The sequence below is a fragment of the Trichoderma asperellum genome, chromosome 3, assembly GCF_020647865.1.
Source record: "Trichoderma asperellum chromosome 3, complete sequence".
NCBI classification, from domain to species: domain Eukaryota; kingdom Fungi; phylum Ascomycota; class Sordariomycetes; order Hypocreales; family Hypocreaceae; genus Trichoderma; species Trichoderma asperellum.
Window position 1 is genome coordinate 3097223 of NC_089417.1, and position 25545 is coordinate 3122767.

At 50.4% G+C, this 25545-nt stretch overlaps 7 protein-coding genes across 7 annotated transcripts; 4 read left to right on the forward strand and 3 right to left on the reverse strand.

Annotated features, from left to right (window-relative positions):
- Positions 1-76: 76 nt before the first annotated feature.
- On the reverse strand, positions 77-2235 carry GWT1 (Glucosaminyl phosphatidylinositol (GlcN-PI) nositol acylation protein). Its single transcript, XM_024900860.2, has 2 exons — positions 2015-2235; positions 77-1952 (listed from the first exon to the last, which is right to left on the reverse strand). Exons 1-2 carry the CDS (start codon positions 2105-2107, stop codon positions 567-569), a joined length of 1479 nt encoding a protein of 492 aa, XP_024757169.1. The 5' UTR covers positions 2108-2235; the 3' UTR covers positions 77-566.
- A 197-nt stretch (positions 2236-2432) lies between these two features.
- TrAFT101_005625 (uncharacterized protein) lies at positions 2433-4520 on the forward strand. Its single transcript, XM_024906954.2, has 2 exons — positions 2433-3995; positions 4058-4520. The coding sequence occupies exons 1-2, from the start codon at positions 3014-3016 to the stop codon at positions 4258-4260; spliced, it is 1185 nt and encodes a 394-aa protein (XP_024757168.1). The 5' UTR covers positions 2433-3013; the 3' UTR covers positions 4261-4520.
- A 3238-nt stretch (positions 4521-7758) lies between these two features.
- Positions 7759-8199, forward strand: TrAFT101_005626 (uncharacterized protein). The gene has a single exon (XM_066127542.1). The coding sequence runs from the start codon at positions 7767-7769 to the stop codon at positions 8103-8105; it is 339 nt and encodes a 112-aa protein (XP_065983653.1). The 5' UTR covers positions 7759-7766; the 3' UTR covers positions 8106-8199.
- Positions 8200-12544: 4345 nt separating this feature from the next.
- On the reverse strand, positions 12545-12772 carry TrAFT101_005627 (uncharacterized protein; the record flags this gene model as incomplete). The annotated part of the gene is made up of 2 exons (XM_066127543.1): positions 12545-12692; positions 12750-12772. The coding sequence occupies 2 exons, from the start codon at positions 12770-12772 to the stop codon at positions 12545-12547; spliced, it is 171 nt and encodes a 56-aa protein (XP_065983654.1).
- Positions 12773-13155: 383 nt separating this feature from the next.
- On the forward strand, positions 13156-15106 carry TrAFT101_005628 (uncharacterized protein; the record flags this gene model as incomplete). Its single annotated transcript, XM_066127544.1, has 2 exons — positions 13156-13310; positions 15055-15106. The coding sequence occupies 2 exons, from the start codon at positions 13156-13158 to the stop codon at positions 15104-15106; spliced, it is 207 nt and encodes a 68-aa protein (XP_065983655.1).
- TrAFT101_005629 (uncharacterized protein) lies at positions 14450-18227 on the reverse strand. The gene is made up of 4 exons (XM_024906196.2): positions 17335-18227; positions 16409-17263; positions 16024-16318; positions 14450-15928 (listed from the first exon to the last, which is right to left on the reverse strand). The coding sequence occupies exons 1-4, from the start codon at positions 17457-17459 to the stop codon at positions 15632-15634; spliced, it is 1572 nt and encodes a 523-aa protein (XP_024757166.1). The 5' UTR covers positions 17460-18227; the 3' UTR covers positions 14450-15631.
- Positions 18228-19412: 1185 nt separating this feature from the next.
- Positions 19413-19760, forward strand: TrAFT101_005630 (uncharacterized protein; the record flags this gene model as incomplete). The annotated part of the gene is made up of 1 exon (XM_066127545.1): positions 19413-19760. One exon carries the CDS (start codon positions 19413-19415, stop codon positions 19758-19760), a length of 348 nt encoding a protein of 115 aa, XP_065983656.1.
- Positions 19761-25545: the final 5785 nt, after the last annotated feature.

Sequence of the window (25545 nt, forward strand, 5' to 3'; positions counted from 1 at the left end):
AGCTTCGTCTTATACCTAGTAGCTCTCAGTCGCCCAAGTCACCCACATGTCACACTGCAGGAAGGATCAAGGGGTAGTCAATCGCTATGCATTTATACTTTCTACTAATTCTGCAGCCAGGATAATGGCCAACCCATGATATTAAATCGTCGATTAGCATCTGTGCACACGAATAAGATCGCCTGATTAGATACTAGATACCCGTCCAAACATACTTAGCGCGCCAAGTCGACAACCTCAGCATCCGAGAGGTGGTGTCTTGCATGAAAACCTTCGGCTTCCTTTAGGCGCTCTCACCCAATCGGAGCACATCAACATCATCTTAGCCTATTGCCCAATGTAGACGAGAAGCTTCCCTCGCTGTGTCTCAGATTCCTGTTCTGGTGCTGCATGCACCTAGGGTAGACACTAAGTATTAGAGTTGACAACTCAAAGTTGATGTTTTCGACTCCTTTGGATAAAGTCGGCTGACAGCAGACACTGATGTGTGAATCGCTTGGCTACTGCAGCCATTGTGGAGCGCATAATGGAGCCCTTTCTTGATAGACTCTTCTTTCAATACTTGTCTACAACTTAATCGATATATCGTATATATCAAGCAGAACCGCAACACCTGTAACAGTCGCTGTGTAGGCCATGAGAATCCCCATGGCCTGGACTGGCGTGGCGTCCAGGGTAGGAATGGTCATATTGACAAGGCCAGTCAGCAGATTCGCAATGAGGAACACTGCCAGGCCGTTGCGATTATACGCTTTCAAAACATAACTCGTGGCCACTTCGTAGGCCTCTTTCTCGGAGCGAGCATCCCCTGCGTTGTAAAACGCAGGAAAGAAGATGGTGTCGATGACGCAGAAAGCTAGAATCTGCCACGAGTTGAAGGCTGCAACCCAGAGCACATAGGGTAGGTTGGCTAACCGGCGCGAGACCGTCAAGCCAAACCCAAAGTCGTAGCTAGTGGTAACAGTGTATAGCACGGTCCAGATTCCGGCCCAAACAGCCATCGTCATGAGCAGAGTATTTCTTTGCATACCCGCTGTTGAATTACTGCTTGATGTGATGCTCCGAGGAATGACAAATTTGCCTAGGTCCTGTCCAGCCAGGAAGATGGCAAGATAGCCTATGAAGCTAAAGATACCCTCTCGGTTCATAGAGAGGAGATCTACCCTGGGGGCGGTGAGAATGAATGCTTTGAGATCCGTACTTTCAAGGACAACCTGGTATGTGCCCACGACGAGCAGAGCCAATGCTGCATGCGACGGAATGACATCGAAAAGGGTCTGGAAGATTGCCACAAAAGGAGGAAGGAGGCCCAAAGTGAAGAAAAAATTCCAATGAACTCCATACTCTGACACGTGTTCAGCATATTCGAGTCCTTTGACGCTCAAAAGGCGAATGAAACCCAGGACCAGCAGAGGGATGGAATGGCGGAATGACTGCAGCAAACGGACAGCAAGTGAAGTTCGACGGCCCGTGGCCCTTTCTTTGAGGACCGGACGAGCCGCCACGATACCGGCGGAGAAGACAAAAGAGCCAACGCCCATGTCCATCAGGGACGTGCCCCAAGTCTCGACTTTGGCGAAGCGCCGCGGAAAGAGGCGGAAATCCACCGCTAGGATGGCAACGCAAGTAGTGATCATCATGTACCCGCGATATGTCGTGAGAAAAGGCTTGATACTCAAGACGGGACGGGGTTCTGAGGTGGTCTTTGACTGGGCATTGGGAGGAAGCTTCGGCTTTCTCTTTGGCCCTCCAGTCGTAGAGGGTAGAAACCATATCAAAAGAGCCGGCGCAAGCAGGAGCAGATTCAGCAACATGGGCGAGCCCGAATAAAGCGTAGTAGCCAACAAGAAAGTGCCGACAGTGAGTGAGAAGTCGACGACAAGGCCGAGGGCTGAGTAGGGCTTGAAGAAGGATTGCCGTGCCTGAAGAACAGACCACAACAGCATGGCCGCCTATGCTCGCGGATTAGCATCTGGCTAGAGACATGACACCACGGGATAAAAGCTAGACTCACGGGCGCTACAGCTGTGACAAAGCTGATTTCAGAGACTGAGCCTCCTGTCAAATTGGACACGAAGTCCTCTTTGCGCTGCTTGTAGCTCGCCATATTGATATTACGAGTGAGTTGTTCAGGGGGAGAAATTCAGCAGCCTATCGCATGATAGCTGAATGACAATGCCGCTTAAAGAAAAATAGAATGAAAAAAAAAAAAAAAAGATAATCGTATGCTGAGGGTGTTTTCCAACAGCGTCCAAGCGTTGACACTCTTCCTTTGATGCTTTGCTGCGTTGTCAGCCTGATGCTTGAAAGGCCTCGGTCGTATAAGCCAATCATTTTGCGCTTCGTGGACAATTCTCGCTCAGTAGGGTCATCACGTGCGCGGGACCAAGGATCAAGCATTGCGTCCTCAGCACGTTCAGGCGGTGGCGTGAACGCCCTTCCTTCAACCCCAAGAAAAGAAGAGAAAAGAGAGAGAGAATAAAAGGGAGAGGTCGGTTTGAAAGTGCTTTCATGCTGCGCAATCAAGTTGGCACTTGTCTCTCCTGCAGAAATCTCTTTCTTTGTGCTACTTGTTGCCGGGAGCAAACTTAGACCACTGACAATGCGCGCGCCTTTGTCACAAGCCGCCGCATCGCCATCACCAACCACGGGTTGGCCTTTGTGATACACGCCCCCTAAAAAAAGAAAAGGAAAAAAGAAAAGAAATTCCTGGGCAGCTATCAGAGAGGGGAGAAATTTAATGGCAATGGTGAAGGAGTGAACGCAGCGCAATCAAACACCTGTGGCGTTGTGGCAGCGTCAAAGGGTCGTGATGTCGCAACAAACGTTGAACATGCATGTACATCCTTGATACTAACCTTAATTTTGAACCAGTATGCATGATATAACTCTGAAGCAATTCCTATATTAAAGTTCGTCAGAGGCAAACCCTGCTCTCAGTTGTATCCGACCACTGTACATCTTTTACTCGCGTGCGTTTCAACGCAGAGACAAGACATATCAAGCTTTCGCCATGTCGTCTTCACGGAGCCGCCGAGCCCCTCGCCCCGTCGTCGCACCTATCAAGACCGACACTGCAAGCTTCCCAGATGGATGCCATAGGTTCTCAAACCGGCTTTCGATTCCTTATAGCGGGATGACCCGCTCAAGGCTCAACTCGCTCGGCTGCGCACGGGATATGATACACTCCAGTGCCAGCCCCATGAGACGGAATCTCAGCGTCCCGGAGGCGATGTCTGACGCTTCTGAAGTGATGACTCCGTTTGGGACAGTTTGGATTTCGAGGCAGGTATGCCCAACCCCGGTGTCTGACGTCTCGCCGCGCACAAAGGGTTGGCCTGCTGTTGTTGAGGCGCATGCTATAAGACCTCGGCAAATGTCCATGGGGCATGGCGATATGTTTCGACAAAGCACGGCCGGGGCCATTCGCATGTCATATGTAAATCTACCGGCAAACCGCAGGCGGTCCATGCCTGCGTATGGAGCTGCCCACCGACACCTACATATGCAACTTCAGCAGATTCAACAATATCGCCACTCACTCTGGGAACAAGGTCACAGGATATTTGGTCGCTCAGAAGAAGCAGATTTCCTGGTCAAGCCACTGCAGCTCCGACGGCCACGTAGAGAAATCAGATCGTGGTCAGAAGGGCCGTCTTCCGCGTCGCCATTGTCTAAGCGCGTCTTGGTTCGTGCCATCATTCGCTCAAAATTACACGTCCCCATTGGCCTGAAGCGCGAATTCGACCTGGACGACTTGAGAGCTACGATACCAGACCCTATACCTTCTCCTCAGTCGAGCAACTTCAATCGCGAGGTACTGCTATCCAGGCTGGAGCTGTCTGAAGAAGACATGGGCCCGCAATCTCCGGTGGATTCAGAGATGGCCGATGATGGTGATAGCGATGTTGTTGTAAAGACTGAAAAACCGGACATGCCTCCATTTCTCAAGCCCCCGAAATTCACACCCAAAAAAGCTACTTCTGTACCCATGAGTAAGTTTCCTCCTTTCAATAGCAGCTTCATTAATATCGCCAAAACTAACAAGCAAATCCAGGTGTCCAATATGCGCGAGCACAGTTGCCGGCGTTAGCTGCCATTATGATGTCGAATCGAGTCAGACGAGGAGATACAATAGAACTCGCAATGCCTCATCCAAGCGCGTGGCCCTCGACCGTAGCTTACGTCTACACTGGAGAGAGAGAGCTCCTCAAAGATAATGTTAGAGAGAATATTTTGTATCTTGGCGGCAAAATTTGAAGGATGATTATGATGAACGACATGATATGACGCGATGAATTTGGATGAATTTGGATGATTCACAATGAAAAGCTACTTGGTACAGAGTTCAGTAATGCCTAGCCAAAAGATAAGGCATTTTTGTTTTTATTGTATCTTATTGTACGCATGAATGAAAGAACTGATCGACTTTTCTGGCTGCTTCTCATCATTTTTTTTTCTCTCTCTCTTTTTCTTTGGCAAGCACCAGGTCATATGGCATTACACCTTTAATTATTCAACTTCTCTCATATACTTGGCAGTATTAGAATGCAGATACATACCTAGCTGGCTATATGCCTCTTTGCTTTTCATCAGACTAATGTTCAGCCACTCATCATTCTTTCAAAGGGGCGAATAGCAATAATTAATTATCTCATTTATACACCCTCACCCATGTTAGCCGTCGTTATTACAGCGTTCTCCATCCGGGCAATTGAAAGCATCGGCATTTATGATAGTTGATTACATACATGTACACACGTGCTCCAAAGAATTAGTAGGTCACAAGCAGACATGAAAAAGTATAAAAATTCTTTTCAATCACGCGTCTCTATATTATATTATTACTCATATTATTAGTAGATCACAAGTGTAGTAGCTAGGATCAATCCACTTTTAGCAATTTAATGCTCCGAGTTCCTCTCAACCTGCGCCCTCAACAAACCACAAATATGAGAGAGTAATATGACGGAGTAAGCCGGCCATGAAAGAGGTGGGAAACAAGCAGTAAAATCGATAAAAATTCCAATATTAACATCTGAGCCTACATCTTGGAAGCATTTTTGTGTTACCAAGACGGCATGCTGGGTAGGATGTGAAAGCTACCACAACAGAGGACTGAGTCTGGAGGAGGCTGGCTGGTAACTACACAGTGATTCAGCCAAAGCGGTAGATAGAAATCAGAATAGGAAATTTATGATTCAATGAAATATTTCCCATTAGACAATTTGATTGCCATCCCTCTAAAGGATATATTATGTATCACCCCTTGCACAGGAGAACTTCACAAAACGTCCCCTTGTGTCATGGTTACGCTGGAACATCTACCATTTCATCTCGATACGATGTTAATTGAAATGAGGTCAAGTTTCATGCACTGATTAATGGGAATCTTATTGCGGGTGTTGATTATCAAAATCACAAACTGCTGGCTCTGTAGAAGATGAGATGTGAATAAGAGAGGTACGTATGATGCACAGATGGGTATTACCTGATATACAGCCTACGAGATAATTCTCGTTTTATCTATCGTATGAGTTTATCTATCATAGCGGGAGTATCCCAACCCGTCATTGTTATGTTCCCAAGCATCGAGGCTATTCTCAACACAACCTATGTACACTCTCTTCTTTCCTATCAGCCTACTCCAGAAAAAAAATTGCATCATATTTCTCGCTGAATATTTTTAGAACGCGACATTGTTACGTTATTCACTCTCACATTTACTCAAGCTGAATTCGCCATCCCATTTCTCTCACTTGCCTCTGTAAAAGATGTTCTGATTGCATTTAGAGCGCATCTGACAACGGACTACAAGCCAAGTATTTGGTCAAGCTATAGTAATTGAAGTTTATTATACGCATGTTCAATACATATAGAATTGTCTCTATTGTGTTCGTTCTTCAAGTAAACGCTTAGGATTAGTTGGCCATACGAGTTTACCAAGGGAAAGGGACAGATATTAGACAAGCTGGAACGAAAATTTATAAAAAAGGCACATCGCTAGTACCAAACTCGGCAATTACATTCTTGCACGTCATTATTTAACTCTTTAGATAGGACCAATTCATGGAATAGTACCCTCCGGATCACTCTGCTGCATCTTTAATCAGGCGCATGAGAAAATGAGAGACGGGGAGTAGTAGCATCATATATGAGCTCAAATGTTTTCCCATACCACATACAAGAAGCTGATTACAAACCCATGTAGTGTAACTATATAATTTGAACCAGGCTGAAAGAAAAGTTTGTATGCAGCTCAAGCTCAATACTCCCAAATCTAATTCCATTTCAACCCCCTTCAATGGCTATTTGCTTCATCCCAAGCCTCTCTAACAACATACATTTCACACAAGATCCTCTTGTCAAGAAATTTATAGAGTGACACTTGAATACACATATGAATCATTCATTCTAACCTACTACCCACATTAGAAAATAGAAGACGAGTTCAAAAATGACATATGTAGCAAGACAGGTCGCAACGCAGCAACAACCATCAAGGCCAAAACATCCCCTATTACTTCAAGTAGGTAGGCATATTCATGTTACAGATACTTGCTCAATACAGAGCACATCACGTAATGTCAAACCACCTGCGTTCTGAATATTCACAATATTATAAATCAAGCGCAAGTTAGTGACTCATTCCTCCTCCTACAATCTCACCTCCAACTCCCGTCTCAACACGAAATCCTCCGCCTAGGACTCTCGTAAAATGTAACTATTTACGTACTCTCACCTTGACATATCAACTCTATGAGTAAGAGCAAAGTAGAAAAAAAAAGAACGCCATCATCACCACCACCCACCACTAAATTCTTAGCGCTCCAATCCTCCTTCACGCCCTTCTTCTCCTTCAGCTCAGCTCAGCAAGCATCCCTACGGAATACTCTATTCAAATACACCCATAGGGCTGGGCTTCCTCACTCAGCCCGCTAACTAACGATACGAGACCACCCATCATTTCTCAGCTGAACGTCGCAGAAAAGGGAACCCAAGGCACAAAAAAAAAGTGGCAAAATTGATTTGCCCAGCCACTCCTTAGCTCTTACATAACCACTGGGGCTAAGTCTTGCGGCCGTCGAATAGTAGCGTCCCCCTCCCTCCCATAAACGTCTCTCTTCGGGATGCGGAATGTGGGAGTACATACTGTAACACATGTACTGGGCTGTTTTTCTCAAAATTGACAGATCGCACCCATCGATAACCGAATCTCCCGTCGTCAATTTGCCAATTACGTACACCAGTACCCTTGGATGGGTGACGCAGAATCAGAGGCTTTGGCGGGCGTTTAGCCTAGGCACATCTAGATAGCAGAACCAATACCAAATACATACAGCGCCACCGACGAGAGCCGGCCGTTGCAAATACCCATCAGAGACTGCTGTAGGTCATCCGCTGTCGATACGACGCTTGCCTAGCTCAATCCAAGCAGGAGAACACAGCCATCGACTGACCCGAGAGGAACTTTTTTTTTTTTCTGTGACCAGCGTTCTTTGCCTCGGTATGCCCAACAGAACTGAGGCTATCGAGCCAAGAAAAAAAAAAACTTTAGTGCAAAAACTAAGTCGTTTGACATGTGTTCTGTTGGTTCGCATAGGCAGAGCGGTAGAGGAAGCAGCCCCCAAGGTTCACGTACATCGTACGAAGTGGTATCCAACTTATCAAACCGCAAGGGGGATGAAGATAGAACCAACATCGTACCATAACAGTAGCATTGCAACCGTCTAATTTCGCAAAAATCCCTCCAAGAATCAAGAACCATGACACGTACGTTTTCTATTGCAATCCAGGACTGGCACATTGCATCGGCGCATGTCTCAACGTCTGCTCCATACGTGCGTATATCATGCACGCTTGATGCCAAATTCCAACATTTCGGCATCACGACTGCAAGGTTTTTCCTTTCGCCTGTCGTTTCGTCCCTCACGCCCCCTCCATCTGCATCTCGTTCCATCTGCTACCATCTCCAATTCTCCCCCTCCCCCTCCCTCATCTTGGTATCATGGCCCCCACAGCTAGAGGTTAGCTCGGTCGAAAATATGCACAAAATTGTTCGTCCACCTCTCTCTCCGCTGCACACTCCCTCTTTTGAGCCATAGCAGCAGACTGCTATACTTGTATGGTAGTAGCACTGCAGCTTCCCCTCCCTCTCGGCTCATCCACCTTCCCTCATCCATCATGATGCCACGATCCATCATTTCCGCTCGAGTGTGCCAGCAAGGCAAGCGAACGACGCCTCACCTGAAAGACGATAAGCCCCGTCCCCGTATTCTCTCGTCTTGGGCTTCCACTGACTAGCTAGCCGGGGGAGGACGATGTAGAGAGGAGTGGAGTGGGGATTTCTTCATCTCCAATTCCCGCTCAGCTAATGCGATGTGTGTTGCCTCAATCGCTCGCTTGCTTGCTCTGCCACCACCTACCCTTCTGCAGGCTGAGGCCCTGGCATTGATGGGGAAAGAGCAAATACATCACACACACATATAAAAATATGTTATATCTGACAGAATTAGGATCCAGAGATAGATGCACACAACCACAAGCAAGAAGCTGTCACCAAAGAGATATAACTGGCCCGCCAGTTGAGAGAATAGATGTCGGCTAATTTCCTTTGTGTAAAAATATGCAAGGTTGAGTCGAAATCACCGAAGAGAGATATAAAAGTATGATTGACGTATGTAACATCTTGATAAAAGAAAAGGACGGCTACAGGGAGGGGGAAGAAGATGGTGTGGGATGCGGCCGAAGCAAAAACAGTCTGGCAGTTGAAAGAGGGGGCCACGAGCCATGCGGCGCCAATTTGATGCCAAGTCAAAGCTTACAAGGGCACTCTATCTGGCGTACATGTACGCGGGACAGCGATCATTGCCGCGCCTTTTCTGCCATCTGCAGGTTCTGGGCTTGGTACCTGTGAATCTTTTGTTTTGTATCATGCACATGCCTGCTCCGTATCAGACGAAGCTTCAAAGTTCGTCCGTCCATCCGTCCGTTCGTCCGTCAGCTCAGCTTAGTAGAGTCAAGCAGGTGGTAAATACTAGTAATATTAGTGGTAGGCCTAATATGTAAGCAAGTTGGGCAGAAGAAGAGTCAGTCTGTCAGTCAGTCAGTCAGTCGGCACAAACGGTGCTGTTTGTCCGCCCTGCTTCTTCATTCCCCCGCGTTTGTTAGCATCAAGACTGCAGTCATCCGTCCCGCAGTGGCCCGACTTACGGAGATAAACCGCCACAGCAACATAATGGACCTCCCTCTCCGTTCGAGTGGATGCAGAATGGATCATACTCATTCTATCTAGCTTTGCGTGCAACACATCCGGGGGAGGCTACCGCAAGAAAGAGGACCGCGAAAAACAATCGGAGAGGGGCGATGTCGCTTTCTGGAGTCGCTCGGAGGGACCCCCTATATCGGGGAGTGTGCCGCTGGGGCGCTGATGGCCGTCGATGCTGCAACGTGCGTATACGGTCCTGCCATGATGCGATTTCAGATGTCAACGTCGTTCATTGTTGGTTATGGCGGACAAAGGTCTCTCTTTTTTTTCTGGTGCTCTCCAGCCTTTCCGACAGAGCAAGAAATCCGCTCAGCAAAAACTCGTCTCTACGAGTCATTGCCCGTCCAAACAGGCTTTATTAGCCTTCCGGACGGACCGGCTCGTCGGAGACCGTTTCTTCCACCGTCCGAAAGCTTCTGTTTTGACAGTTTTGAACTGTACGGTGGCTGGAATTTTAAACTTCAAGCCAGTGCCCTGTCTATTTTGACGTGTAAGAGAAGAGCAAACAATACATCGTAGTAACGCCGCAAATAGCAGCCAAGGGCAGCCTGTGGTTGGCTGTCATGCAGGGTACATGTAAGGCGGGCATTTGCTAGGCGTGTGAGTGGCACAGGCGAAGGAATTGCGCTCTCAGGGCGCCTTGATGGCACGCGTTGAAAATTTTGCTTTAGATGGAACCGGGGCGGCTAAGCTCTAGCAAGCCTTTGGTTTGCAGATTTTGACCTGTCGGCTACAGATTGCATCGTATGCAACATGCATCCAGCTAGCCACCACGGAGATACTTTTGCGCCCTCAGCATGCGTATGTATGAGAGACAGCACATGTGTACACGTAGTCCACGCCCATTCATCAATGGCTTCTTCGCCTCTCCCCACTATGGTCTCCAAGCGATGAAGCGACAGGCAGAAGAGCTTGAGTCGTTAATCTCGGCCCTTCGTGGGGTGCAAGCAGAAGAAAGAGAATTGGGCTAGCAGGCTCCAAGACATCTCCACAGACTGCTGCGTTGTTCCGCTAGGAACCAGCCGTACACGCTCCAAATCTGACCATCACATCATGCCCTGCAGATGGAGAGGGAGTATGAAAATAATGATAAACAGGGACAGCAATGTACGCTCGTATATGTGCATGCATGCATTCAATCATCAAGGGGGGGGGGAAACTTGGCAAGCTGGGACTGATCAGCAGGGTGACAATGCTTCTCATGCTAAGACCGGCCGCTTATGTATCTCAATAAGTGTTAGTATTGCCGTTTGGCGACCATTTTGCATTATTTTGCCATAGCAGCACCACATGGCAAATCATCAAAATTTTCCATGGCCTTCTTTCCTTCTTTCCGGCCATGTTTATGTAAATGATGGGTGTGAGTGTGTGACCAAAATAGCAAGCGCCCAAGTGTATACACAAGCACTTTTCATAGACGCCACCTCGTTAGACATGCCCTTTGGACCCTTAATTTGTGACTCCGAAAGGATTTCGACGTGGGGCCATCGCCTCTTCGTGTACGCCAGTACTATCGAAAAACGTTCGACAACGATGGAGAAGCCATGCCTCTACGAGCAAGCAAGTCCGTGCTCGAAATGGGTGAAAGAGCGCCGCTAAGGTCAGCCACACGCCTCTTCTCCGCATTGGACGGGGCCTTGTCTCCATGCGGTTCTTGCTGGTTTGTCGCTGGCTCTTATTGCCTGCCGATTACAGCCACAAGTCGCTCGCTGCGTCCGCAGAGGCAGCTCAAAAAACGAAGAGACAACAGTGTCAGGAATCCAATTCTCAAGCGGGCTCAATATGTCGTTTGGTAGTTGACTCGTTTTGTCTTATCGTGGCGGCCGTTGAGGCAACGGCGGCGGCTGCCGTGATGCACGGCCGAACTCCATCGCGATAGGTTTCGGACCACTCATGTGTCTCCGGACATTGCAGTGGATTACCTAAAGGGCTGGGCCCTGCATGCGACCAATCTTTGAGCACCCTTGCCATCCGGTCCTAGTAGTATCCCAGACTCAACACCGAACGTACTTGTAGCAGCGATGGCAGGCTCTACAAAAACATCACTCGCACATGCAGTTGGCACCACATAATACGACATCAAGACAGAGGACGTCAAGAGACTTGGCATCTCAGCCAAGCTGAATGCTACTGAGCGCCGTGATGAGCCTCGGGCTCAATCCCCCTAAAGCAACCCAATTGCTCCGAGACGCCGCCTTCTCTCGCCCTATTTGCAGACGGCCAAGCTTTCTCTAGCGAACGCAATATCCCGTGCCTGTTTGCCTTGCGAATATCTGAGAGCAGCAGCTACTATCTAGCTGACCTTCCAGCCTCATCGGACGTCGAAGTCGCAGATGACGCTCGTCTCAGCCTCAATTGGAACTGACAAAGCGAAGGAAAACCAAGGAAACCTCTATCCTCAACCGAGTAAGTAGTATCACTACTTGGCACCACGTCCTCCATGGATGACCCCTGATAGTCAAGGCGTTCGTCGCTAATGTAAGACATCCTAGGACCAGAATCCCCTCACCACAAGGCGCTTCAGCTCCAAGCAACGACGGCGTAGCCCCAGCGGCCGCCAGCAGCGGCGCACAAGCCAGTATGGGGTTGCGGAGCCGCTGGAGGCGCTTGCTCGCCGTATCTCACCGTTCGTCTCCATCTTCTGCCCTACACGTTCGCTTGATTAGCCATTAGTCCCTGTGGTCATATAACTACAGGTGCTAGCGGTAGGTAGAGGTAGGGGTTCCTTCCTATGCGTGGCAGTATCGGCCGGTACTCGTCATATCATGATCATCAGCGACGCGCGCAAGCTCGGCCCCAGCGGGCACATCAATGGGTCTTGCATTCGGCACGAAATAGCTCGACATAGGGCCTCAGATCAGCCCCATTCGGGAACCCTTAGTCGGCAGACGGATCAACATGGACCTTGACGCCAGATCACACAGCCTCCTTGCCTCCCCCCCCTTCCGTTCGAACAGCCTCACACCAAGTTGTCTTTGAGTCGACTCTCACGGCAGCAGAGAGGAAGCCATCAGCCCAAAAAGCTCGAATCCCTTCGAATCCAGTGACCAAAGGTTCATGTGGCTAGCCGCCACATCGCCGCCAAGAGGGAGGGGTGCTTGTTGTATTGATTCCTCTTTGGGCTTGTTTGGCTGCTCTGCTTCACCCGGGAGTCGGACAAGGCTGGCAGGTGACACTTGACCTGCACTTATTGTGTGCATGATGTGATGAATCGCCTAGAGAGAAAATGGAATACCCTGACACCATCGCCCAGACTTGTAATCAGAGACACAGGCCCTAAACGGCAGTCTTTCGTTTTTGGTAAAGAGCAGCCATCTGAGGCGACCTGAACGGTGGAAGGATGATTGCAGTAACGATCATGTATGTGCCTCCGTCGGTGCATCGCTCGCATCCTTTGATATCTCGTATAGCGATATCCAGGCACCTGTGCCAGTGCCAGTGTCAGTGTGATACAGTACATGTTGTGACAGCATTTTCTGACGAGAAGCCATCACCATCGCTCATTGGGCCGTGTTGAATCCAGCTCGATGGGGCCACACGCAAAACAGGCCACGCTTCTGCTTTGCTCTTCTCCACCACGTTAGTTTGGACCTGCGTCTGCACGATGCACGTCCAACAGAAAGCGGCATGGCGTCGCTGGCCGCGAGAAATAAAAAAGAGGGCGATGGTCGCATCGCATCGCATCGCATCGCATCGCATCGCGCCGCATGGCAGGGCATGGGAGGGCACGGCTTGATAGGCAGGCTCCACGTCCAGCGCATACGTACATACATGCTCGAGGTTGTCGCTGCCCCCTCTCCCCTATTACACACATCAGAAATCCCGTCGACAAGGCCAATGGCGGGCGAGCATCGGGGAATTGCGCGCCCAGGCGGCGGTCCAGAACCATGCAATGCAAGGTACGGGCCATTGCAATTCGCTGCAATTCATCCGTGCCAGCTGCCTGGGCTAACTCGCAGCGACGAAAGGCCTTTGGGGCATGTGGTGGCTGCGGCGAGGAGGAGAAGGGCAAGTGCAATGAACACGCCCACAGCGCCGCGCAGTGACTTGCAGCTACTTGTGGTACTTGCGCAACTGATCAGCACGCCTCGTTCCGCACCCCACCTTCCCGCCTCAGCCCTTTTCGCGCACGCCCCTCCTCAATCCAACTTGATCTCATTTCTGCTTCCCAGTTGTCCATTTCAACCTCACGCAGGCAAACGGGCAAAGCGCCGCCGCAGACGCGCCGCTCGCGCAAGCCGCCTGGAGGCTTCGCAACGCCCGATTGATTGCTCAACCGACCCCCTCCCTCCCTCTCCTCGAAGGCGGCCCCGTCTTTCGCCGAAAAAACATGGCTCGGTATCGTGATCGTGATCGGAAAAGGCTCAATCAGCGAAAGCCCTCAAACCACCCCGGCTATTATCTCGTCTTCTTTGAGGAGGGAGGGGCGTCGATCAGAAACTGCCATTTTAGCCCAGCAGGCACATCAATTGAGTCCCACCCGCCGTCGAGCCTTTCTGCTTTTGGTGCCAAACGGACGTCAACTAGCAGCTCTCTTATCGACGCTATAGCCTCGCGAAGTCCATCACTTACACCACTTCCCCTCCGGCTCTATTCCTGCATCAGTGTCTATTCCAGCTAGATTGCCTATAAGACAAGGGACTACTCCTACTATCACGAGCTCAAGAGGATTCGACGCATTATGCCACGCCATTCCATTGGCTTCTTCGTCTTGCATCATCTCATCCCATCTCTCTTCTCCCCCCCCCTCCCTTTCTTGCCAGAGCGGATTCATCCTCAACTGCCTGACGTGCGTGTGTCCCTCCCCAGCGTGTATCCCATGCATACCATCGAGATCTCCGCATCATGCAAGAATTACATTACCTTACATGGCGCTGCATCTCCCCCTCCATCTTTCTCCCTCCCCCATGTTCGTAGCTAATAATAATAACTGCCTATTTGGCCAGCACCCTATCAAATCTGCCGCCCTGTATCACCATCACCACCCATTGGCTCATCATCTTTTTTACCCTGTCGCATATGTCGTGCAACTCAGCACCGCAAGCCACATTCGCATACGTAGTAGCATCTCATTTGACATTTGCCCGTCTGCGCTGCAAAGTGCACATCGTAGTTTGGACGCGAAGTGTCCTGATTTTGTTTCTCTCACTTTTCATATCTTCGAATCAAAGCGTGGAAAGTGGCAGGCTGTCTCCCCCCCCTTTTCAATTTTCATATTACACATCATATTGATTGCTCTTTCATCACATATATTTTTTTTTCCTGGTGAGGCTGCCCTTGCAGCGGCTCGTTCTCATTGCTCAATTGCTCGTATTAAGTGCTTCATCCAACTCACCTTGCTTCATACTATATTGCGTGGCCTGCAGCTCTGGAGGGGAAACAAAAGCAGTCAGAGTGAGGAAAAAAAGACGTGTATCCTGTATTTGGATGCCAAATCACGAGCACGACTTATCAGATTCTCAGCACATTTACCAAAAGGAGAGCTGTGTGAGCTGTGATGTCTCACTCCAGATGGTGGCGACCAATCGTAGTACACCGTCTGCCCGGGCACAGCCTTTCGCCTTTTATCACCGGACCAATTATCGTCCAGCCGTCTAGGCAGAAATCCGAACTGAATCAATTGCCATGCTGGGTGAGTCAATGTGTTTTCTTGAGACATTACCACGTTTTGGAAAAAAAAATTACCAATTCTATTACCTAGGTAATCCATAGAGATTTCCCAATGACGAACTCGTGCTAATATCATTCTGAGTGATGTGCTAATCCGGGTGACTTTCATCTTTTAGATTTTGTAAATCCCGTCCTGTCCTCGGCCCATTCCGTTCCATTGAAAAGTAGAATAATAATAATAAGAAGAAAAAAGGGCAGTCCAAAGCAATCAACGCCTGATGGGTCAAATATGAACGCCACCTATTGTCAAAGCCATAACAGTCCCGGGAATGCACTGTTGAGCAGGGACTCGTTTGCCCAATTCAACGCCTATACATTGCCCTAGAAATCAACCAAAAGTCCAAGCGTTCCATCCATTCCATTCCATTCCATTCCGTCCCATATGTCCATGTGCAGCAGAGCCCATTATTCTGCTGGAATATACCACCATAGTGCAATTTGTTGTTTCCACCCCGCCCTAAACGGCCCAATAAAAAAAGTAGTAGGGCATACCTTTTTCGATCATGCCTAAAAATTCATGACATGGTACTAAACCCAAGATCCCATGAAAAAAAAATGTCATTTCTCGTAGCTCGCGTAAAACCAAATCCCAACTAGACAAGAGTCTAGGAGATTGTCTTCTTTTTGTGTATGTAGAGATCCCCCACCAAAAAAGAAGGGGAAAAAAAGGGGGGGATTATTGATCATGACTCATTATTCAGAAGCGTTACTGAAGTGCATCGACTGCGGCTGTTCATGGCTATTCTGTATGCCAGCGGCTTCATGCTTTTCCGAGTATGAAGTGCCCGAGTCGTACGCAGCGTATCCGCGCTTTTCCCATGCTGAATCTTGCTCGGTCCGCGTCTGCGTCTGTCCTCCCTTTTGACGGACGTTAAAGCGGATGAGCGACTTAGCACCACGAGGAGTCGTCAATACCTTAGATGGTGATGGCGCTGGCGCGAGCCGCTGCGCATCATTTGCATCGCCGTCAGCTCGGCTGCCCCATGACGTCTGCAGCGAGTTTATTAGCACTATTTCCTGACTAATTGGCTAAAGGGACGACGAGAGTAATGGGGAGGGGGGTTAAAAAAAAAAAAAAAACTCACCATGTTGAGAGTAAGAAGGGCATAGAGCTTGATCAGACCATGGAAATATCCAAAGACGATGGAGACGGGAACAAAGATGATATCGCTCGGGTTTCGCAACAAAAGTCCCATGAGCTTGACGAACTTGGTGAAGCCAAACATGAAGAGGAACTGGGCCCAGAAGGCGTAGTGTCGGTACTGGACATGCCACTCAGCCGTCGCCCACCAGCACGAGGCAAGCAGAAGCGGGTCGACGACGAAGGCGAGAGAGGTAAAGGTCGCGAAGTGGAGGGCGTATGTGCACCAAGGCTGTTGTCTGTAGTTCCAAGTCATTTTCGTTAGTACGCTCGCGCTATTTTAGACACCTCGACTAGGTCATGAACCCCGATTTTAAGGTGCAACTTACCTCCACACGTGCCGCTCCTTGACCAGGCTGGTCCAGTTGCTTCGCCAATTGCTACGCGCCCAGCGGGAGCACTGATACAGGAATTTGGGGCCATTCTCCAGAGTGGTTTCAATCTCGCATTCGCGCTCATACTGGATCCAGGTCTTCCACTGGTGGCTCACCAACCATCGCGTGACAAAGTTATCGTCGTCAGCATTCAAGATCCACTTTCTCCACTTTTCAGTCTTGAAGCCGTCGAGGAAATCATGGCTCTTGAGGATTTCCGATCGGTACGCTCCAGTGCGTCCCGACATGCAAGAGGTGCCGCCGTCCATGTTGTGAGTAGCCGAGATCTCAAAGTTGCGGCGCTCAATGTATGCGGCTCCGAGCCAATTCCAGATGCGAACAGACCACGGGGCCGTCCACTCGCGCTTCACTCGCTGGCATGTGCCGACGCCGCCGATCTTGGGATCTTCAAAGGGGGCGAGAATCCAGGGCATCAAGGTGGATGGCCAGGCCACATCATCGTCAGCCATGATAGTGATGGGAGTTTCCACGGTAGGCAGAGCCTCGCAGACCTGAAGTCGCTTATTGGCAATGGGTGTATTCATGACACGGACCCGGGGGTAATTGAGGGACTTGGCTAGCTCGTCAAGAGCCTTGCGCTTGTCGTGCGTTGTGACCAGAATCAGCTCGGCAGGCTTACAGGCCAGAATGCTCTGAAGCGACGGTCGAAGCTCCTCAAACGCGTTATGAATAGTGGGGATAATGACCGTGACGTCTTCGTTGGTGAATGATGGCTTGTTAGGGATCGGCTTCGACTTGTAGGTCCAATGGCTGACGCAGTGAACAAGCAGCCGGACATATCGATGGAGCCTAGCATGAAATGTCAGTCCGATAATCAAGAGCAGCAGACCCAATCCAAGAGACGAGGCAAGGCAACTTACCAGAGAACCCAAAAGACGTATGTCCAGAATGTTGCGGATTGCCAAAAATCAGGCTCGACGACAGGTAACCTGAAGGGGACCAGGGGCATCATCTTGGCCGGCAGCTCACTAAGAAACTTGTCCATGGTGTGGGGCAGCCAGGGTTGCTGGTATAAGATTGCTCTTCACGAAGTAGACCAGGGATATTTATGTTTTCATGAGGCGTCCGTTTCCCGATTGCAGGTCGTAGAGGTGAGAGATTGGCTGGTCAAGAGCAGAGGATGAAGCCTGTCTGAAGTATCCAACACCAAGCAGAAAAATTCTCTGAGACTTTCTCTGTAGCTCTCGACAGTGCAGAGGATGGAGAGGAATATGATTGAAGAGAGTATCCTCTTGCAGCGGGCTCGTTAGAAGCTCCAATTGAAGCCGAGACCCCGGATTCTTCTTCCGCCTGCCTCCACCGCGCGTGTGAGGCGAATTTCTGTAGCCACGAACAAGCGAGCGAGTGTTCTAACCCAAATAGGGCCTTTCAAGACAAGGCGATAACAGAAAAGAAGCCAATTGGCGAGATCTAGACCCCCAATACGCTGCAAAAGAACAAGGAAAGAATCAAAGACGGCGTATATGTACAACTTCCCTTTTGTAAGGCAAGTACGAGAGGCGGGAGAAGGCTGACAAGAGGAGAGCACAAAGAGCAGCAAAAACAACACGAAGACAAACGAACGGGACGAGAGGCTGGACGAGGGATCTAGGAGTCAGACTCGAGCATTGCGGAGTCCAAGCAGCCTGGAGAGAAGATATTAATTAGGAGAGAGGAGGTGGGAGAGGTCGTGAGAGAGAAGGGAGCAGCATGACAGCCACGTTGAACGATGGGGAACGTCTTGACGACAGTTATATAGCAAAGACGATAGTACGATGCGATGCTAACCCGGCCATGGCCGGCCCGGCGCCATCAAGCAAGCTTCCGATATAACCCAGGCCAATGCCATGCATGAGCATGGAGACGATGGAGACAAGAGGGTCTGGCTAAGGTGCCTGTGAAGCCAGATAGTAGATGCATGCTAACAAGATGAGGAGGATGAAATTAGCAACCTCTCTGTGCTCAGAGCCACGTACCAATGGTAGGTACAAGTACGCGCCAAGTACCGCAGCGCAAACGAGGCCAGCGCTGCTAGCTCTAGGTAGCACCTGGGTAGCCCCCGTAGCCCATTTCCCCTACATGGCATTTGCCAGTAGCATCGCCCGCGCCAAAAGGTGGGTGGCCAGGGGTGTTTTGGTAGACGCTGTAGTGGTGTTTAGCGGGGGGGCTTCGGGGAGGGGTGGGGGTAGGGGGCGGCACGCAGTGGAGGAGAGACGCTGGAAGAGGGGCGGGGAGTGGCTGTATTCCTGCAATTCACGGCCATGTTGCTGCTTGTACCGCCTGGTTTTGGGGCTAGCTGGCGACTTGTAGCACAGCTGCCCAGTGCTCGTTGAAAAAATACTACGAGTAACTTCTTTACAACTTTGCAACTCCACAACCACCACCGACCCCGGCGGGCCTTTTTTCTCTCTCTGGCTCTCTCGACTTGTTATTTTCGCTGCCTGTGCGAAGTGCAAGGAGCTGTGATGGGAATGAGACCATTCCATTCTCATCGTCGCCCGCACGACACGCTAAAGGAGCATCCAGGCGGCGCGTTCTTCGCAGTAGTCGGCCTGCGATAGGATATCCAGCCTACTGCTAGTACGGCGGCCTATATTCTATAATGCTACTTCGTATGAGGTCGCCTAGTGTTTAGCGAGGGCATAATACATGCACCATTGGTGGCGTGAGCTCTTTGTTTGGCCACTGGAGGCTCACTACTTGCTGGAGTCAGTCCTCCCTTGGCGCCGGTCAGCTGTGACTTTTGTGACTGACTCTTCTGAAGGCTGGAGATTGGTGCCTTTTTTTTTCGCCTTCAGCATCCGCCCAGCTGGCCACTCGCAGACGCCGTGCCGTTGCCCAGCGGGCTCGAGAACCGTCGATGGAATGGGGCCGAGGAGGGGTCCTTTCTCCAAGCGAGCGTTTGCGAGCAGTCAAATCGCCGTGGGGCGATGGCGCCAGCAAGGCTAGTCCTATGTAAATGCGGGAGGCGAGGACCAGGGCGAGCAAAGCAAACAGCGATTTGGAGATTAAACAGCAATATCGGATAAAGACAAGGCGACGAGGCCAGACAGGGTTCGGCGCATCAACCCTCGTACAAGTATGGAGCCTCTTGTTGCGAGGTCGTCCAGCCTCCGTGGGTCCCGCTGCGTTGCATTGCTCTGCTCTTATTTGTGCTCTGCACTCTGCACTCTGCCTGCGCTGCGACTTTGTTATCATTGAGCCTGTGCTAGTAGGGCTTTGGGCAAGCTTAGACCTTGAGCTTAACTGGTTGCCATATGCGTATGCGAGTTTGCAAGTGCAGGTAGTGGATGGCATTAGTAAGTGATGAGCTAGAAAATGTGTGAAGGAGAGCGTGGGAGTGGTGGGTGGACGAGGCATCGCATTCGCAGCCGCAGACAGCACGAAGTTGGTGTTGAGATCCACGATTTCAATGCAAGCTGCGAGTTGTTCGCGGATAGGCAGCTGGTTAAGCCCAAGAAACAGCCTTTGTCTACCATAGTGTATCCCATTATGCTACCAGCTGCCCCGTCACGCACACTATCTTTCAAGTACCATGGACGCAAAAATACCGTTCTTTGGCCCCTCCAGCATCTTACATCTTACAATTGTGTCTCAGATGGTGGGTAGGACGCCGGCCTCTCCATGAAAAGCGTACTACTCTAGATGTAGTAAGAGGACGAAGATGCTTTTTGGGGGCTGTCCAGATCCTTGTTATTGACATGCCTGCGTTGTCCATGCGATATTCGCTTTGGGATGCCTTGCATAGCATTTTGACGTCGCATACACCGTCTAGAAGGCATATTGAGAATCAGAGAAGCAAAAGGAAGACTGCAGAATCCAGCCATTTTGCAACCGCAGTGACCAAGCGCGTCTAGCTGGCACCTGAAATGCAGGTACTCCTTACTGTGGACAGTATCGTGCCTTGATCCGCCGAATATGGGCCATGTCGCACGCAATGGCTAAGCCGGTATCCATGTCACCACGACAGAAATGAGCCAAATCGACGCTGGCGAGGCCGGAACAAAGGTATGGAGCAGCTGAGCTGGTCGGTTCAACCAGATCAACACACAGCTGTCAGTATGTCAGCCGTCGACCGGGCACGCATAGTCGTTGTATATGTGCGTACCCCCATGGATAATGCACGAACACGTAGGTAGGCAGCTGTTCCATTGTTGGATGATGGGAATGGACGGCCCATATCCTATAGGCTGGGCGTCAGAGATGAGCTATCTGAAGCATGTGGCTATTTTGGCCACGGCTGACGGGTAGTCCGCGCCACGGGGGCGGCGGCGGCAGATCATCGCCGCCAACGGGGCGGCTTGGCTTCAAAGACTAATTTGACATTACACAGCAGTCGTATATGTATGAAAGTTGAGATGAAGCATGCGATGCAACGATGCCAACATATTAGATGCATATTTCCGTGATTAAGGCAAAAACAGGCAGAAAAGAGAAGAAAAGAAAAGAAAAGAAAAAAGAAGCAATGAGATAGGCTGGGAAAACTGTCGGCTGTGTGTATAATACGACATATCATTTGTATTTCAAGGAGCCAATTGTCTACAAAGCAGCTCAGGAACATTCCAAGGGTTTTGAGCATGGAACGCCCCACGGCATTGCTGTACGGTACCGAGTCTGCTAGAAAGCAGAAACAAATGTGGTTCAATATCTGGATGTGGTTCCCGGCAAAAGCGAAAGGTGAAAGAAAAAAAAGCGGCGGGACAAATTCGGTATCCAAACACCGTCTTCCACGATGCAGCGGGCCAGGAACAGCTGCTAAGAGAAAGGGGGGACCTTGAACCGAGACCAGGCCGTGGACCCTTTGCGCAGTACTCCTGGGAGCTGCTTCTAGCGGCGCAAGAGACAGTCGACGATGGAGAAGCGCTTTCTGGATACGCGAACATACTTGGTATGGAAATGACAGGTTACCTACCTTTACTACGTGCTAGTAATCGAGGACAAGGCCCCCCCTTGACTAGATGCTGGCAGGTATGGCAATTGAAGCAGCCCAGGGAGAAAAAGCACCGAGGCCTTCCAGAATTCGCAATATCTTGCAGCGGAAAAGGGTTTCTTGTCGGGGCATCTCGGCCCATGTCCAGCAGCGCAGGGCCAGAATCGAGCAGGTGCTGTTTCAAGGCTGAATAAAGCTTTTTGAGTACGGCTTCGGGAAGCTGCGTGTCCGAGCCGTGCCGTGCCGTGTACGACAAGTACCTCCTCAGTAGTTCGTGCGACCGATATAAATAGAGCTCGTCGAGCGCTCTGTGCCGACAATACCTGGCTGGTACCTATGAAATACCGAGGCGAGGAATTACTCGCCCTGCTCCAGCAAGCGCGGCGGAATCTCAGGGTCCCTCTCGTCTATCGTGTCTGTACCATTGTTCCGATGCTGTCTCGCTTTTCCCCTGCCTTTCGTCGCGTGGCGTGGCCTGTCCCTGGGCCAAAGAGGCCCATGTGGTCTTGCTTGTTTGAATAGGTATTTTTATTAATACACCATACGAGAATACCTATTTACTACAAATGGGGAGATGCGCGCATAAGCACTGTGCAGCCAGTGGTACTCTATACCCTTTGCTCATAAATGCCATCTGGCCGGAGAACGCCGAAGACAGGATCACTCTTTATAGCTACCTGCATCCATCAGGCAACGAGATATACTCTTTGACCTGGAGCAAAGATGGAAGATCAGACCGCTAGCGGAGGCAGAGTCCAAAGTGCGCGTACAGACACTACGATTGCGCTGCAAGGTAAAAACTACTCACATGTTGGCAGCGACTCCATGCCCCTGCGCTGTTTTTTACCCCCTGCTTTGTTTAGATTGAGACCATTTCTCACTTCTCACCTTGCAATAAAGGTATGCCGGTACCACAAAGTACAGACACTCTTCTGATACTTTGCCATTGCGGCAGACTACTACGAATTAAATACGAGTACAACCGTTCATCACATACTTGTAGGAGTGCTATCACGCACGGAATATAGAGGACCTGCCGCTTATTCTCCGCGGCTTTTTCGAGGACCAGGGTCCTCGGGTTGCAAGATCAGCACTACCTGCTGTATCTGTGCCGTTGCTGCGTCTTTGACTCTTCCATTGCCCGTTCTCTGCTTCTGCGAGCAGGCCCCCTTGGTCAGATTTCTGCAGTGCTTGCTGGCGGCAGGGGGAGGAAAACCAGAGAAGAGGAGGAGGAAGGAAAATAAGAACTGCTGGGTTCTCTATCCGAACGCAAGTAAATCTTCAACTGATCACCAGGAGGAGTAATGAAGATGGTCGCTGCCGATTATGTGCTATACCCGGGGCGGCTACTTGTACGTGTAACTCACCGCGGATGGGGCCTATCTGATACCATTTTTGTCTACGAGATTTGCAGCTTGAGGCTTGAAGCTTGTCCATGAAGCATAGGCCTGGCTCCGTATCCCGTGTACGTGTGCGTTCGATGGCCTAGCCCTGGATCTCTCCAAGGACCCCGGAAGCTCGAAATCCACTGTTGCACACGCCAGCCACTAACAGCCTTCCGCTGTCCTACCGTCCCCTGAAGCCAAGCCCACTTTGATCTGTCAAAGTCGGCCAATACCCTCGCACAATCTCTCAAATGCCACCTTCTGCTCATGCTGCTACGCTGTGCTTGTACGTCGGACAAAATGCTCGTCGTCCTGCCTCTCTTAGGCCAGGCACGCAGCATCTTGCATTCCGCCTGGTCCTTCACAATCTTACCGCCACATTACCTATACTTGTATACCGCCATGCCAGACATACTTTGTACTTCACCGGCAGCACAGGGCCTGGCCCGCGATCTGCTAGGTGCTGACATGTTGAGCCAGGCTCACCTCGTTGTAAACTTTGATTATACCGAGCTGCTGCAGAACCGGGGGAGTGGGAGTATTTCGGGAGTACCTACTCCGTACTTGAGAACTCAATGCTTGTTGATGGAAGAGGCAAAAAGATACGGGCCGGTTCAATCAGTTTACAAGCCTAGACAACAGGCAGCGGTACTAGTAGGTATTGCCTTCAATCTTGGCCACTGTCTCTATCGGTGCTGCTGCCGGGTGGTGGTACTGGGGATGCTCGTTTCAACTCGCTATAGGTAATCTGTCAGTATAAGTGAAGGCTGTTATTATCTACTGCACGAATGCCTCTCGACGAGCCGATCAGCGGGCACTGGCTGCAGATCTAGCTTGTGATAAGCGCTCGTCTCTATCTCCTCCATTTGGTACTACTGAGCTTCATTATTAGCTTGTGTCGTCGTCTAACCAAGATGGTATATAGTCTTCGACTCATTGCGAGTACGAGAAGAACTATCCTATTCAAGTCCCACGGCGACGCCTCAGCCCCAAGGTTCCATGGCGGGATGCGATGCTCCGCACCGCGATGATCGGCCTCCATATCTGATGGCTGGCGGCCCAGACAGGTACTATGTACGGGGTAGACTAGGCGTGGCAAGCAACGGGGCAGTGGTACAAGTAATCTTGCTGCTAAGGACCGCTCCTTATTACGTGTAGCCAACTCAAGCGTCGCGGAAGCACAGGATGCTCTTCCGTGACGCACGTCGACCTTTTCGGCAGGCCTGCGTTTTTTTGATGGATACAATGTACTGCCGCATGTCTACTGGATCGAGTCCAGAGTTGAAGAAAGCGACTGTTGATGATGCGAATGTAGCCATTGCGGGATAAGTGGGCGCTCGACCTACAAGGGGTCTGTCTATCTTCAAACAACATCCCACGTTCTTCTTCACGCACACCCAACTGACGGCAGTTCTCTCTCTGCGATAGAGGGATTTATACGCAAGTGCAAGGTATCTACTTTGTACTTTCTTACTTGTACAAGGAAAAGCTCAATGCCCAATGGGGGTATGGGAGCGTGCAAAGTGGTAAAGTACATGTCATGCAATGTGCAGCCAACCGCATAACGGCTAATGAGACTTCGGGGGTCTTCCATGCCTAGTCACCACCTTGTTGTACAAGCATGGCATAATTTTGACCCTTTCACACTGCAGTCGGCAAAACTCGTTGTGCATGCAAAGGCATCGTTTAAGCAACTGCGGGCTCGACGATAGCAAACCCCAGTCCGTCAATTGGACTCTTACTGGACCGTTTGGGTGTCCCACTGCGGAGGTCGCCGCTGGCTTACAGCACAAGTGGCATTGTCTGTCGCACACCAAGGCAGCATTCTTATGTGCTTGGATATGCAGAGTAATACTATTACCTAGCGGTACTCAACTTGTACGAGCGTGGGATGGTGGAAATGCCAACTCCTCAGCCAAAAGCGAGTGTCCACAATGAATGGTCTGGCCAGGATCAACGTCTCATCGAGCCTCCATCCGGTTTTGCCCATTCTGAGGAGCGATGGAATGGCTCTGCACCGACTTGGCTCGCAACTCTGCGCATCAATCTCGACATATCTGCAGCCAAAGGAGAAGCCGTTTCCGCGGACAAGCTCTACGCACAGGCACGTCACTAATATTCCGGGCTGAGGATGTGCCGCGAGTGAGGGGCGCTCACGGATCCGACCGCGCTATGCCAGCGATCTTCTTGGCCATCGATTCAAGGGCGGCCCCATTTGCGTGATTGTTTCTACAGTATCGCTTCCCGCCAGGTTCACGGAGTGGTTACCGTTATGGAAGGCGCCTGAAATTTCTTCAAGGCCATAGCCGCCTAGCGATCCGAACCGACGCGCGCTGCTCGGGCGGCTCTGGGCCTAGCCGTAAGAAGTGCAAGATGCGAGTCCGAGAAATCGTCTTCTCTACGGAGCATTGCCTGGTTCTCAACGACAGTATTAGTCGCGCGTCTGCATGGCGTGACCGGAGGAATCGGGCCAGCACGGCGCTTCTGTACGGAGCCCTATGAGGCCCGGACACTAGCTATTCCCTCGTCATTTCATTTCTCAACAATTGAATAGATGGGCTTTACTTGAACGAAGCTTGCTTGTATTCCGGTTCTTTAGATTCCGCACTACGGATGTGCAGAAGTCCTGGCCCACTGCCAAATTTCCCTACGCGAAGCCAGAACCAACAAATGGTATGAGCACAGGGCTTTGGCAGTAGTAGTTGAAAGCGAGAACGTCTAGGTCGAGAATTAGCCGACGTGCACCCTATCGGCATGCTTCTGGCAAAGCAATAGAG